Source organism: Lepidochelys kempii, chromosome 1 (assembly GCF_965140285.1).
Source record: "Lepidochelys kempii isolate rLepKem1 chromosome 1, rLepKem1.hap1, whole genome shotgun sequence".
Classification (NCBI taxonomy): Eukaryota; Metazoa; Chordata; order Testudines; family Cheloniidae; genus Lepidochelys; species Lepidochelys kempii.
In genome coordinates, this window is record NC_136380.1 from 250,940,185 (window position 1) to 250,955,414 (window position 15,230).

General features: G+C 41.5%; 1 protein-coding gene across 4 annotated transcripts in view; it reads left to right on the forward strand.

Moving 5' to 3' along the window:
- TBXAS1 (thromboxane A synthase 1) overlaps positions 1-15,230 on the forward strand; it is a 316,426-nt gene that overhangs the window by 212,162 nt on the left and 89,034 nt on the right. For all 4 annotated transcript variants that reach the window (XM_073323035.2, XM_073323042.2, XM_073323058.2 and 1 more), the window contains one exon: positions 7,746-8,060. In XM_073323035.2, the coding sequence (XP_073179136.1) occupies positions 7,746-8,060 (315 nt within the window). The remainder of the gene's footprint in view (positions 1-7,745; positions 8,061-15,230) is intronic.

A 15,230-nucleotide genomic window follows, 5' to 3' on the forward strand; every position in this document is an offset into this window, starting at 1 on the left:
AACATATATTCAAAGTGGCACTGTTACAAAAGATAAGACACCATCTCTTCTTTAAAAATTATTTCTTCCCCTTCCCTGTGTATTTAGCTGGCAGTTAGTGTATCCAAAGAAGTAAAAATATCCTTCTTGTAAGTGAATACTTTGTGTAACTGCAGAAGGGATTAGCACAGTGGCTTTAGCCAACTGTAGGCTACTTCAGTTTTGTCTACACTGTGCTGGCAAAGTGCATTAGAGGGGTGTGATTTGTAGAACACTAGCTCTAAAAGTTGTCTAGTTAGCGTTAATGTAGACGACACAGTGTAGACAAGCTCCAAGTAGACTGTTTACACCAAGTAAGGACCTTTTAGAGTGTGCCAGCAGAGTTTACATGGTGCAGTTAGAGTCCAACATGTTAGAGTGCTTTACAAATCACACCCCTCTGGCGTGCTTTGCCATAGTGTGTAGATGAGCCCTGGGTGTAGCTAATTTATTCACAGGGAGTTCTATTGTGATATTTTGTTACTCCCCATTATACTGTTTTTATATGGATTCCCCTGCTTGTCCCTTTCTGGAATTATAAAGTGCTCTTTTGGGATGTCCACCTGATGCCATAGATCATAAACTGTAGCATGAGCTGTTCTTGGAATTGCCCAGACAGCAAGTATGAGCATTTTATGACTTCCAGAAAAAATAACCTTGCTTAAGTGCATTATGGTTGTAAATATGTATCAAGAACTTAAGTGGTGATGGTGGTGCAGAGAAATAAAGAATGTTGCAGTTTTAAAAAAAAAAGTCTCAAAGTCAAGAAATTTAAACCTAAGGTTACACTTTAGAAAACTGTGGAGTAGCTTCATTGAGAAATAAAAAAACATGGTATTGAGCAGAATTCAGTAGCGAGAATTGTCCTGTTTCTTTATTCTACGTGTTGCCTCAAACAAGCCTGTAACTAGGAGCTTTGTGGTTCATACGCAACAGCTCATCCTGGAAGAACTAGAAGGACCTGTTTTAAACTTGTCTCAGCTTGAAATAGCTCTCTAAATTGTCTTCATTCATTAGCAACTGAATCTAAAATTCAAATTTATTTTCATCTCTGAACTGTGTGGAAGATCTTGGGAATGACATGATTTTCTCTGTAGACTCTTAATACCTCTAATACAGGCTGGCACTTGCCTGTATACTGTACTGATGTTTCTATATTTTATTTTGCTTCACTGCTGTGCTCGATAAGTGAGCAGCTAAATAATCTCTGGATCGTTAACCAAGTGAGGAACTTTCTGGGATTGGACATGGTGAGTGAGTGTTGGGAGTATAGTAGCACCATTTCCCTTCCCTGTCCCCTCCCCTCCTTCCCCAACTTCAAACATTGGACTTTTACAATGTGGACCACAAGGTGTATTTTAATTTCTCTGTATGGAAAGAGAGATCCCCATCCATCCAGAGTTCTTCAGAAGGTGAAGAGGGGAAACCTGAGCACTCTTCTCTGTCGCCTTCCCTCTGAACCGTTCTTTTGTCTTTAAGTGGAACCCAGCAGAGGGAAATTGCTTCGTATTTTTCAACAGCCTGATTTTCCTGTTATTGGGTGACTCCATGGCCAGATGCACAGAAATAGTATATTCTCTCTCTCTGTGTCTATATAGGATGTTAAAAACCCAAGTTATGCTGTAGTCAAACACAAGTTGTTGGGCTCAGTACAGGGATAACTGTGTGAAATTCCATGGTCTGTGATATGCAGGAGGTCAGACTAGATGATCTAATGATCCATTATGGCCTTAAACTCCATCTAATATATCTCTCTCTCTCCCCCTTCATGTGAGGTTTTTAAAGTGTTTTTATAAATCTCAGTTAACTTAAGCGTCACAATACCCTGTAAATATATATTGTATATTATTATATCCCTTTTACAGTGGGGGAACGGAAGCTAATTGTAGTTCAAAGACAGAGATTGGAATAGAACCCAAGTGTCCTTGCTCACAATGGGGTAAATGCTATCTACTATAACATAGCTCCTCTCTCTAGTTGTTTGTGGGTGGTTAATCCAGCCAATGAAATAGCATCTTAGTAGGCATTAGCTTAATACTTGATTTATTTATTTGTAAAAAGGCAAGAGTCATCATCCTTGCAAAGGAGATTCCATCTCTGACTCTAAGTCTGCAGGTGACTCCAAGAATTTGACAGTCTTGTCTGTTCACTAACTGTTTCTTCCAGTGTGTTCTGTAGCTGTGACTTCAGGGTAATGTAACATCCTGATCAAGTTATCATAATGATGCATCTGTTTTCTGTAGAGAAAAGGGAATCAGTCTGGATTCTCCCTCCACAAACAAGGACATTCATAGTTAGTTTGACCACTCTCTAAGTACAATGAGCATAATCAGTATGACATTTCTGGAGCCAGGGAAATTGACTAAACTCTTTTTATTTTGAGCTGTATGAAATTATCTGAACCAAGTGCAAAATAACACAAAACTTCACTGCTCTGGAGTTTCATGACAAACACTATGCTCAGACCAGGTTTGACAAAATGTTCTTGAATCTTTCAAATAAACCTGGGCCGATATTTATCCTTTTGCATTAAAAACCTCATAAAAGTAGGAGCTTTATTCCTTTATAAGATGTGCCTATCATCAATCTCTCAACTTGTTTACAATAAAAACACCACAATAAGCCATCCAGCCAGTGTTAGTGAATGCAAACAAACTAGTTTCCCTACCACCCTCAAACAATACCTTTAAGGATGGCCTGTGTTAAAAGATAAACTTTGCAATTGACTTGAAGTTCAACAAACTCTGGTTCTTTTGGACTGAGAGGGGGACTAAATTCCAGAGTTGGGAGCCCTCCGCTGAGAGTGCCCTGCCCTCAACCCCCAGATGGGCAAATCTAGGACCTGTCAACTCAAGCATCCCAATTAATTCCAATCTCTGGTTTAAAACATATAGAAAGAAGAGAATCTCTGATTTATTGGGGTGATGGATTTTTTTTCCCAGAGGGCTGGAGTTTGCATGTTTTTGATGTGAAACTTAGTGTTTTTAATCAGAAGTTGGATTTGACCATCCTGTTTTAATTTGACAGATACTCTTCCTTGAGGGCTTCATTTTGTGCTCCATAGTAAAGCTTTCAATTAAAAAAAAAAATCAAGAGTTTTATTCTCCGCTTCTTTACTGATACCAGTGAAGCTATTCCAGACAAAGGTCTGGCCCCAAGATGCTGGCCCTCAAGGTCCCAAATTTAGCTTTCAAAATGTGAACTGGATGCAGACTAATATAGTTATGTGTGTCTGAGTCTGCAGAAAGCCTGAAACAATCCCTGAAAGAGGTGTAAACTGCTTCATTTTATGAGTGGGTTAATTTTGAATCCTAATGAGATTTTACTGTCAACCTATTTTGTTATTTCACTGCCAATCAAAGCATGCAGGAAAGAGGAGGTATGATCATACTGTGAAGGTCTGGTGCAGTCTATTGTTAGTGGCATTTCATTTTGGCATCATGAGTGTGTGGAGCTTGGGTTGGCAAGAGCTTTGATGAGAGGAGCTTGGGAGAGTTTCATCAATTATATTTTCCAGTCTGGCTGCCTGTTTCATGTGTAATTTGCTTTGGTATTATTTAGTTCATTCAAACCTGAAACCCAAATTGAATTACAGGTGTGAGAAAAAATTGTAGAAATCCTTGCAGTTGAAAGCATCCTTCTGAATGAAGATTCCACGGGAAATGTTTCTGATAGCGCTGTCTGTGAGCTTTCCCTTTCACCTTCTAAAACTGTAACCCAAGAGGTCCATTTGGGTCCCAAAAGCCAGGGTTCAGTAGTTAAAAGGTCGTTCTATAGGCTTAACTTAAAAGTTATGCAAAAGTGCAGTTTCCCAGTTCAAGGCTGAGTGAGCTTGAGACCCTGCCCAAGACCCTTGATTCTTGTGAGGAGAAGAATTATGATGCATTGCATGCACAAGGGACAGACTTCTATGTTCTTTTGACAGCTGTGAAGCTTAAAAGTGAGTACTGAAGAAAGAATGATAAATACTGCTGGATGTGCCTTCCCCAGAACAGGACCCATCTGTTCTTCTGCTACACATCTGTAGCACAAAGCTGGTTAGTTCCATGCAGAGTGATTTTTCTGCATGGCCAGGTGATGTTTAAGGAGACTAATGAGAGGGATGATATGGCCCAGATCAGTGGTGTTAGGAAGCATATAATAAAGTATCTTTCTCTGAGAGACTGAAAGCAGGACTTGTCCTAGTATATATTTCAAAGGGGGTAACTATATCATCCACAAAGTTGAACATTTACTCTCCTGCAAACCACATCCAAATTATAGTCTTTGAAGCAGTAACTAAATCTGAAGCTTTCATTGGTTTAATGATAGATGCTTCCTTGTGTGGAAAAAAATAAAAAATGGAAGTCCATCTCATTGACGTGACTTTGTTTTGCTGCTGGCAATTGCAGCTCCCTCTTACTCAGGAATAACGTAACTAAGAAAGATTGAATATAATATAGAAGGTTCTGTTGGCTTCTGCTGTCTGTCAGGAAAATCAAAGAAACTTCCCATTGGGAAGAGTAAGCCAGCAGCTAAATATGATGCCCAGAGAATGTTTTCATGTGGTGATGCTACCAATATCAGATCTGTTGTCAAACTGAAAAATGTGCATTTTCTTTCCTGTGAATGTACCTGAGAGACTCCCTCTTCTCACCTCCAGCAACTGACAAATAATCCAACTTTTTTTGTTTCTATGCCAATGTTTTTTCCCAGTCACCATACTGTGCTTTTTGGGGAAGGATGATTTTACTACCTTTGTGATCCCAGAAAAAAAAGCATGTCTCACTGTGATAGGTAATAACCAGCCTGCCAAATTGAAATCTCTTTTCTTTGCTGGGCTGATGATTGTTAATGTTGCATTCTGTATTGATGTGTAAAGTAGAGCTGGATGAACTGTGTACTGCGGAGGATTTGTTAAAATGTACCGCTTTATTCTCTTTGTGAATTATCGATGAACAAGTTGTGATTTTTCAGTGTTATTCATTCTTCACATTTATTCAAATAGTGTGTGCAAATAAACTTAAGTTTTTTATGGATTGTTCACTAACCGGTGGCTTTTAATAGTCCCTGTGCGTTACGGGGCCAATCACATGGTATAAATAAGTTAGAAGTTATTTGCTTCTCCTCTCTGATTGGATGACCTACAGTTCATAAACAGGAAGATGTGTCTCTTTTCCATATTATATGCAAAAAGGTCAAAATTGTGATGGCAGTGTTTTAGTACAATACACTAGTGAATATTTAACTTGTGCTAGAATTCATTTTGTTTTGCACGAATGTTCTTGTGAACTAAACTTTGCTCACCCTGTTCTATTATTTATTATGATTATTATTACTTCAACTATTCTGGCAGTGCCTAGAGGCCTCAAACAAGATCAGGGCCTCATATGGCTAAATGGTGGGCAAGCATATTGTAAGGGACAATTTCTGCCCCAAAGAACTTACAATCTAAATTTGAGGTCCAGACTTCACAAGTAAGTACAATTCCTAGGCAACAGGAGCCAGTGGGTTGCTTTGCAAAACTACACACAAATATATCTTTGACCATATTTGCCTATCTCTGGTTCAAACTAAGGGCTTGTCTACACTAGAAAAATTGTACCACTTTAAATTTACTGGTAGAGTCACAGCAGTACAACCCCTCTAATGTTGACATATTGGTATAAAGGTGATTTATACCATATAACTAGCTATTCCTGTGCAAGAAAGGGATTTAACTATACTGGTGTAAATCACCTTTATACAGCTACAACTGCATACACGGTAGGGCATTTACCAGTATCACACACCTAATTGAAATAGGTATACAGGAAAAAATTTCAAGTGTAGACCAGGACCAAGAGCTGGACTGTTTATTGCACAATGCATTGACTACCAGAACAAATGTTGAATGAGCACGTGAATGAACGGTTTCAGAGTAGCAGCCGCGAAGTGAGCTGTAGCTCGCGAAAGCTTATGCTCAAATAAATTGGTTAGTCTCTAAGGTGCCACAAGTACTCCTTTTCTTTTCACGTGAATGAAGTCTTCCTAGGGCAGTTAAATGCAGTCTTTAGCCATAAAGAGTTAAAGTATGCAGAAATATGGATTCTTTGGTTCACAGGGACGGCTGGGAAAGAACGTATATTACCCAGTAACAGTTACAATACAGTCACAGCTCTTTTATTTCTTCATGTGTTAGACATGAGAGGCTTTTTGCTAGCAGTACATTCATTTTGACTGCAGAACACATTTCTAAATTTAGGCATAGGATGGTGTTGTAAATGATGGGACACATTTCTGAGTGCAATATACAGTAATATGGCTTTGCATGCTTCATCACCCTGGGAAATCCATGCATGCAGGGCACTGGGTGTAATGCAGATCAGCTCGGCCAGTACGCACAGCTCTTGTGTATACCATAACTGGCACTGGCCTTTATAATCCAGCCTCTTGCTTTCAGGGGCACCAAATTCACATGTGTAATTACAAGCTTTCATTTGATGGACTGAGATTCACAGGAGAACTTAGAGCGGTTCCGTGCTACCCCCTTGCCTTACCCAAACGCTCTGAATTTCAGTTTCTCTCTGCAGTTTGCTGGCAGCAGAGCTAGAGCACAGGATATAAAATATTTCTCCTCTTGGCTCTCGCTGCTTCTTGTTCCCATGTCATGTAAAAATATTATCTGATTAAGTCTGTTGATATATATAATTAATTGCTCCTTCCTTACCCTTATCTCACTAGCCTGTCCTTTCTCTGGTTTCTTCTTTATCTGTATCATCTGATGCAAGAAAATAATTCAAAATATTTTTGTTTATTCTTTAATTAATAAATAAATGCCGATTTAATCCTTTTGAAGAAACACTTGATCCCTGCTTTTCCTTTTCAAGCTGCAGCATGTCAGATCCTGGCACTGCAGTCACCCCTGGGTTCTTTCTGTGCTATGATACATTATGTTGGTATTTGAGGAATTGACAAATGAATCTCCTGGCCTCATGGCTTAGATTCAGCACAGCAGTATTATATCCTGCTCTCAAAAGTCAATCCAAACTGGCTTGGAGTCAACCCGCTCTTGTGCATAGTTCTGTTCCTGTGGCATTTTTCTGGCTCAAACTGACATAAGCAAGTAGCTTTAGTAAAAGGAGGATGGTTCAACAAGCATTTTGCATGAACAAGACATACATACATGTTTTGTTCTGATGTAACTATATCGTAGAGAGATGCTTATAGTGGTGCAACTTATTACCAAAGTTATACTAATATAAGCACTTTTATACCAATAAAATGGAGTCCACCCTAGAGGGCTGCACAACCAGCATAGTTAAATTGATACAAAAACTGTGGATAGATCTGCCCTGAGACCTAGATTGTGGCTTCGTGTGCTCTTGAGTGGCTGCATAAGCTAACTCCCCTGTACATGCCTAGCGTGGCTATCTGGACCTTAGGTTTGGGCATATGTGAATAAGTAGAACAACATGCCTGCTTACTCCCTTCTCAGAGTAGGTAGGTGGGGAATGGGCAGAGAGTATGCCTCCATCCCCCCGTCCCTACCCCCCACATGCACACGCACTGGCAATACAGCTGTGCCGGTGTGCGTCGGCTGGGACATGCCATTATAGGTACGACCAGAAAGTGCTAAATACCCACCCTCTGGAAATTAGGTCCTTGTAATGTGTCTGACGTGGTCACGCACAATCATTTTGAACACATGTGCATAGTTTATTATTTTGATTCATTCTGAGCGTATGTTTTTATCTTGCATTTCACAGAGGCGCAGAGACTTCCTCCAGTTGATACTCGATGCTCGCAGCTCTACTAACTGCATTGGTGTGGAGCACTTTGACATAGTCAACCAAGCTGATGTTTCCATTCAGGACCATAAGCCTCCTGCTGACAAGGCCCTGCCTAAAAAGGTTCAGAAGACATTGTCTGAGGATGAGATTGTAGGCCAAGCCTTCATCTTCCTCATTGGTGGGTATGAGACCACTACCAATGCCCTCTCCTTCGCCACCTACTTATTAGCCACCAACCCAGAGTGCCAGGAGAAACTGCTTCAGGAGATAGATGAGTTCTCTGGAAAACATGTGAGTAGATTCATTGACTTCTTTGCATAACATAAGTAGTGTGAGCAGAGTGCCTGCCTTGAAATATGGACCTGGACACATGAGGCAGATATTAAAAATGTAAATTACATGCACAAAGCTACATTAATGCAACATGAATATTGCACCATTAAAATAAAAAAGTCAGGGAGTGCAAAAATTAAGATCCCAAGAGTAACATTTAAATGAACCATGTTCTCTTTATTAATCCACTGTGAATGTATCCTCCCACTGTAGCCTCTAATGCAGGTGGTAGTTTTGTCGGCCCCAGTCCTGTATGCATTTCCTGGGTTTTAGTTATATTCAGTTACTTATTTAACAAGAAAAATAAAAACAAAATGTTAAATGTCACCACCTGGCCCGAAACACATGACATGGATGCCAGACTGTTGCGACTGAACCCAACCACTGGGTCCTACATGCTTCTAAACCCACTGGGACTAGGTAGCGTCCACTCACTGTTTCTAGCTCTGAATCCCTATGGTACACTATCAGGCTGAGACCTCAGGCAAGCAAGGAGCACAGGCTTAGCCTAGGAATTTCTTAACCACAGTCATTTTACTCTAGAAAACATTAGTGAATTATAGATCTTTGAAAACAAGAAACAGGCTTGAGGCATACCCTCCACCCAGTCTCATGTTACCCCATTTGTGAATCAAAGTTTGTCAGCATTCATGCTGGGCATATTCCCTCCTGCTTTCTCTCTCTCCTTCACATCTGGCTTACATGTAGCAGTGGTGCACCTCTGTACTTCAAAGCAGCAGCTCTTCGTAAATATAGACTCTTTCCTTTTGCCATGTGCCCTGGCTGAGGAACTGCAGACCTACCGGCTGTGCTGGTGCCCCTATGTAGAAAATCCATTGTTCCATGAGTTTGGACCAGTAGTTGAGAGACAATCAAAGTGGATGGCTCCCGATCGCTCTGTGACTGCTTCTCAGTGATGATCCTTCAGCAGTGTCAAATACTTTTCCTGGACGGGGCAGCTATCTGGAATGCATTTCAATAACCTTGCCTTGGGTGAGATTGGACATGTGTTCAGCACATAACAAAATGGATGTAGGTCCTGACACAAAATGAGATTACAATATAAAATGTTCAGAATGTGACACAGACATATCCCATTCTATCACACCAAATATATCCAGTGTGGATGAGTTAAAGTTGCTACTGGGCAAGAATCAGAAGTTCCTGATTCTTTTTTTTGTGTGTGTGTGTGTGTGTGTGGTTTTAACTGTGAAACCTTATGTAGCAAGGTGGGACGCACCAGCACAGCCCCTCCCGCTAGTCGTCCTGGGAATTAGCTCTCCGGCCTCCGGAGTGCCCTCTGCAGGCCAGTGTCCCACTTGCCTCAGGCCCCCGTTTCCCTCACAGACCCCAGTGCCCCTTTATCTTGGGTGCTGCCCCCTGGCAGTACACCCTCTCTCTGGGTCTCCCCACCCAGGGGAACCCCCAACCCTCTATCCCCACCTCACCTCAGTCTATGGCTACTGCCAGTCACCATCTAGCCCCCACTCACTGGGGCAGACTGCAGTGTACAAGCCATTCATCATTGGCAAAGGGGGGGTTGGACTTGATGCCTCTGCCTACCCTGGGCTGCACCTCTGCAACCCCAGTACCATTCCCAGCCTTTAACAAGGCCTGCAGCCTGCGGGGTTTCCAGGCTGGAGCTCCCCCAGCTCCTCTAGCCTTCCCCTAGCCCTGCTCCACTCTAGGTTCCTTACTCAGCTCCCAAGCAGCCAGGCCCGTCTCACTCCACAGCTAGAGAGAGACTGCCTGAGCCCCTGGCTCATAGTCTTTTATAGGGCCAGCTGTGGCCTGACTGGGGCATGGCCCCAGCTGAGGCTGCCTTCCCCATCAGCCTAGCCTTTGGCTCACCACCCCTGCCCTCTCCCAGGGCTGGCCGTAACCATTTCAGGCCCAGAGCGGGTGACCACCCCGCTACACCTTAATATAGTTGTTTGCATGCCATAACCTTGGTTTTCTTTTCTTTTCTTTTTTTTTAAGAAGATGAGAGAGAAACTGCCTGTGTGCTTAATAATTTTAGCAGTGATATGGGCCCAGTAACTTTTTGAAGGGAGTAATGTCCCACCTTTGCTGATTTTGTTGTTTGTCCAGAGACATTTGTCTGACAAATGAGTTTACAGGGCAGCAGCAGCTGTTTACAGCATAAATTTTTGCAGCCAAAAAAGATAGCTAGAAAGAGGCAGATTCTCAGCTGATGTAAATTGATGTGGTTCCATTGGAACTGCTCCAGTTTACACCAGCTGAGGATCTGGCCCCAAACTCTTTTTTCTTAATGAACACTTAAAATTTGCAGAATATTGTACAATGTCCCCCAGCCCCCAAATGTGGCCAGACACTAAAATTATACAGTTTAAGTTTTCTTCCCTCCCCACACCTACAGTTTTGTTTTGTCAGTGTTATGGCAGATTTTTATTTTCTGAATTTTCATAAGCAAAATTTTTGTCCTCAATAATGATCTTTAAAGCTTTTGTTAAAATATTAATAAGTTGAATTCATCCCAAATTGGTAAGAGAATCTATGTATAGACTTAAAAATTACAAATACCTGTTTATTTTAAAACCAAACATTTTATATCGATACCTTCTTCACTTCCAGTACCTGCAAAGCCAAGTCCAAAGTCCACTTTTCCTTGGCTACAGTCAATGGAAACACAGTGCGCCAGAAATTTTGATCTCTTGAATTCTCTGCTCTAGTTGTTAATAAGATAGTGTGCAGTATCTAGTGTCTGTATTTGTCTTCGTCATTGTTTTTCATGAGCTTTTTAATGAGTCAGGAATTTGGTGGGACAAAAATAACACTAGATACAGCCTTCTTCATTTCAGCTGATGAATTTGCATGCTCAAATCTTTGGTCATGCAATTTTGGGTTGCTTACTTCTTATGCACCCCAAAACTCACCTTTGCACCATTTGTGCATGCAAATTGAGTAATTAGATGTCTGAGCAGCTTATTTACATGCAAATCCAAGTTTTAGAATATGCAAAAATGTACATGATTAAAATTTACCAATTTTACCCAGCTCTGGTTGTGCAAAAGTAAAGGCCAGTCTCAGAATACTTTGAAAATTTGCCTCCATCTTTCCTGTATGCAAAACATTCTTTGAGTGGCAATTCTACCTCTAAGCAGTACCTTCCCAAGTTTTTGAAAGATTCCTTTTGCTGTAAGGCTGTATATATAAGTGATAGCAGTGAAATACAAACATTCATCAACCTGATCCATAAGGCTTTCTCCTCAGCAAAATCAAGCATTTCATGCATATAAGCTGAGCTACTCCAGTGAGAGGCCACTGGCATCTTATGTTCTAATTATAAGACTCGGTTTATAATTCTAGATTATTATTACTACTGTTGCACTCCAAGTGGAGCATCTTACTCCTTTCACTCAAGTACAAGGGGAAAATTCTGCCCTCAGAACCATTTTACTTCATTGATGACACTAGGGAGTTGCAAAGTTGTGACTGAGGGCACCCTTTGGCCTACAGTGGGTATGATTTATTGGTTTATGTTGCAGTCAGAGCACTTCAGGATTACAATCTATTTGTGCTAGATATTATATTAACACATAAGAAAATATAGTCTGTGCCCTCCCAAGGAACTAACAGTCTAAGAAAATAAGTGACATCCAAAAGGATCCAATGAAATATATACAAGTAAGAGTGTGTGTGTATACATATACTCTCTCTCTCTCTCTCCTCACACATACACATCTACATACGCAAATGCATTATATTTTTCTACATAATTGTAAGTAGATGTAGGCATTGTGACACAGTGTGTGATTCACTTCTGTCTTTCTGTGTTCTCTGAGCTTCTATTATTGTTAGGTTCAAAGGAGTAATGCTTGACTTTTGTTCCTATTACAAATTTATTTTCACAATAGCTCTATCTTTTGTGGTATTTGGAGAAAGCTCTGTCACTAGGGCTTTAATGGCAGAGTAGAATATAAAGAAGGAGATGGGAATGGTCGGCACACAGATTAACTGGGTGGTTTAACAGCATAATAAATGGTTGGTTCAATATACAGTCATACGCGTAATAGGATTGATGGCCTTATCTTTATTTCATAGTGGACATCAGTCTGGATACCAAGGCAATACATGCACAGTTGTCAGTACCCCCTTGCAGAGCATTTCCCCTGTTACCTCACTGATGTTCAGTTTTAGCTACCGATAACATATATATGGCTGTATGACAATGGAGAAGAGGAACAGAACTGTAGTCATTCAGCTGTCCTCTTCAATAACAAGAAGTTCATGCTTCCAGTCTGCATGGCCCCCTGTCATAAGGTTTCCTATTACTACCAACATTAACTACAATTTATCTTTTTAATGTGTTAGAGGATCCCTGATCCAGGAATTCACTTCAGGGTCAGGAAGAGGGTATAGCAGTTCAATCCTATTAGCACTGTAATTAACCACATTTAGCCTAAAAAATAAAATCCTCACAGATTATTTGAAAAGTTATGGGGGAAGAAACTGTTTTAGAACTGGGAATGTATTAATGTATCGTGTTGGGGGGGGGGAAGGGGGAAGGAGTATGTGACCCAAAGGCTCGCTGATCTCAAAGTCACTAAGAAACCTGAAGAGGTTATAGCAGTTGAATGATGCTCAACATTTCAGCTTAGCTCTTACCTTTAATCCAAGTGTTTTGCAATTTAAAGATCATGATAGAAGAACATCAGTGGGACAGAACAGGCAAGATGGGTGCAGCTGGCCAGGTTGTATCTGACCAGTACATAAATAGAAGACTGTACTTATTCATAGATGCACACATGTTAAACAGTTATGCTGTGTCCTGTCCAGCCAAATTTATAGTCAGGTAATTGCAGTATGCCTACTCAATTCCCCCAGCAATTTCAGTTGCATTGTACAGTTATATTTTTATTGCCCTAAACTGTGGTGTAGAGTTGCAGTATGATCTTAAAACACCTGCTGCATTACATCCCAGAGATGGCTGCACTTCAGTGGTGAACAACGTGATTTATGCATAGATAGGAGTAGTTAATACAGTCATTTACTAGTGTTTCTAGAGCATTGTGGGATCCAGCTGAGTGGGCCTGTCCTATATAGCCCTTTCAATCCTGTTCCTTCTGACCCGGGAGTAAGAGGCACCCACATCCCTTACCCCCACACTCAGGGGCTTTATGCCAGCCTGACCTAGGCTAATGAGAATGAGACTGGTACAAATTGGGGAACAGAGCAGTTCCTTGTTGGCTCCTGGGTTCAGACCTGAAGAGTGCCATGAGCTCCCTATCCCCTGTGTAGGCCCTTTGTCTATCCCCCTTGCACAGTGAATGCAGACGCTACCACTAACCTGGGCTGTAGTAAGCCTTGCGGAGCAGCTTGCCAGGGAAGACAGCCTTAGGATGGGGCTGCTCTGTCAGTTTCCCTCAGAAAACAGTGCATGTAGTGGGTCGGAGTAACAATTCCTCCTTCACCTCCACTCCTCTCCGCTGCATACTCTATTCTTTCTCTTTTGCTACACTCGGGCCCCTTCTGGGTTTGTACATGTGCTCTGTAACCATTCCTGTCAGCCATTCAGAATCCTTTGCCAGTTCTGTCTTGAAGACCTTACAGTCTAGGAAGACATGAGGGAAAGAGCTGAGGGAGAGGGGTACAGGTGCAGTTTTGCTACTGCCTTTCATTTCACTTCCCATTTGTCCCTCTCCAGATAAAGTCATCTGTAGAAAAGACAAAAGACATTTCTTAAATGAGCAATGTCAGTTCACCCTTTAGTCTTTAAATCCAACCCAGATCATCAGGTGATTAATCTAACTTGGGGGCGGGGGGAAGGGTAGGAGCTGGAGTCTGGACAGTTCACCCTTCAGAGGGTGAAGAGAGCCAGAAGAGGTGCTAGGAATGTATTTTTGTGCCCATACCTTAATCTTAGGGAGAAAGCATAATCTAGTGGATTGGGGCTGGAACTGGGAGCAAGAAGCCTTCTGAGTTCTGATCCTGGTTGAAAAAATGTCTCACTGTGCAGCCTCAGCCAAAACACTTCACCTTTCTGATTCTCAGTTTAACATGTAAAATATGGACAAGAATTATGTACCAACCTGCCTCACAGAGCTCTTATGGAGATCAACTGACGCATGTTGGTATGCATTTTTGATGACATAAAGCACTGTGTATGGCTAGTGTAAGTAAGGACCTGATGCTGATCCTGGAACCATGCTGAAATAATTTGAAAAAAATCGAATACTGTATTAATGATTAAGTCCTCAGTGGGCTGATACTAGCTAGGAGAGCTATGGTGAAGCTCCACCTGAATAACAGCTCATTCATTCTTGTCGCTGGTTGCCTGTGAAGATTGTTAGGGCCAGGCAAACGCAAGGGAGAACAGGAGGTTGGGAGGAACAAGGAAGCAAATGTAAATGTGTTTTAAAAATGAAGAGCAAATATTAATGGAAAATATTAAATATGGAAACAGAGCCCTTGGGGGTCTTCCATTCTAGTTTTTAAATAATATACAGTATATTACTATTATGTATTTACATACCTAGAAACCCCAACCAAAACTAGGGCCCCATTGCACTAAGCATGTACTTACACATAATAAGAGACAGTCCTTGCCCCCAAAATGCTTATAGTTTGAATGTAATAGGTAAGACAGACAAAGGGAGGAAGAAAGGAAATATGCCCATTTTAAGGATGAAAAGTAGAGAGACTGTGGGTATGTCTAAACTGCAGTTACACACCTGCGGTTGGCCTGTGCCAGCTGTCTCGGGCTGCAAGGCTGTTTTATTGCTGTGTAGGAGTTTGGGCTCAGGCTGCAGCTCAAGCTCTGGGACCTTCCCACATCGCAGGGCCCTAGATCCCAGGCTCCAGCCTGGGCCCAGAGTCTATCACTATTAAACAGCCCCTTAGCCCAAGCCCTGCTGTCAGCCCGAGTCAACTGGATCAAGCCAGCCACGGGTTTTTCACTGCAGTGTAGACATACCTTCAGTGACTTGCCCGGAGTCCCACAAGAAGAGCCAGGAACTGAATCTACATCTCCTGACTCACAGTCCAATGTCTTAACTACAAAACAGTCATTTATTTCTGTTGTAACCCCATAAATCTTAAAGAAACTCAAGGTCTTGGGATTTTAGCTTGCTGCTTAAAGGCAGTTTGGAGGAATGTTTTTAAAGG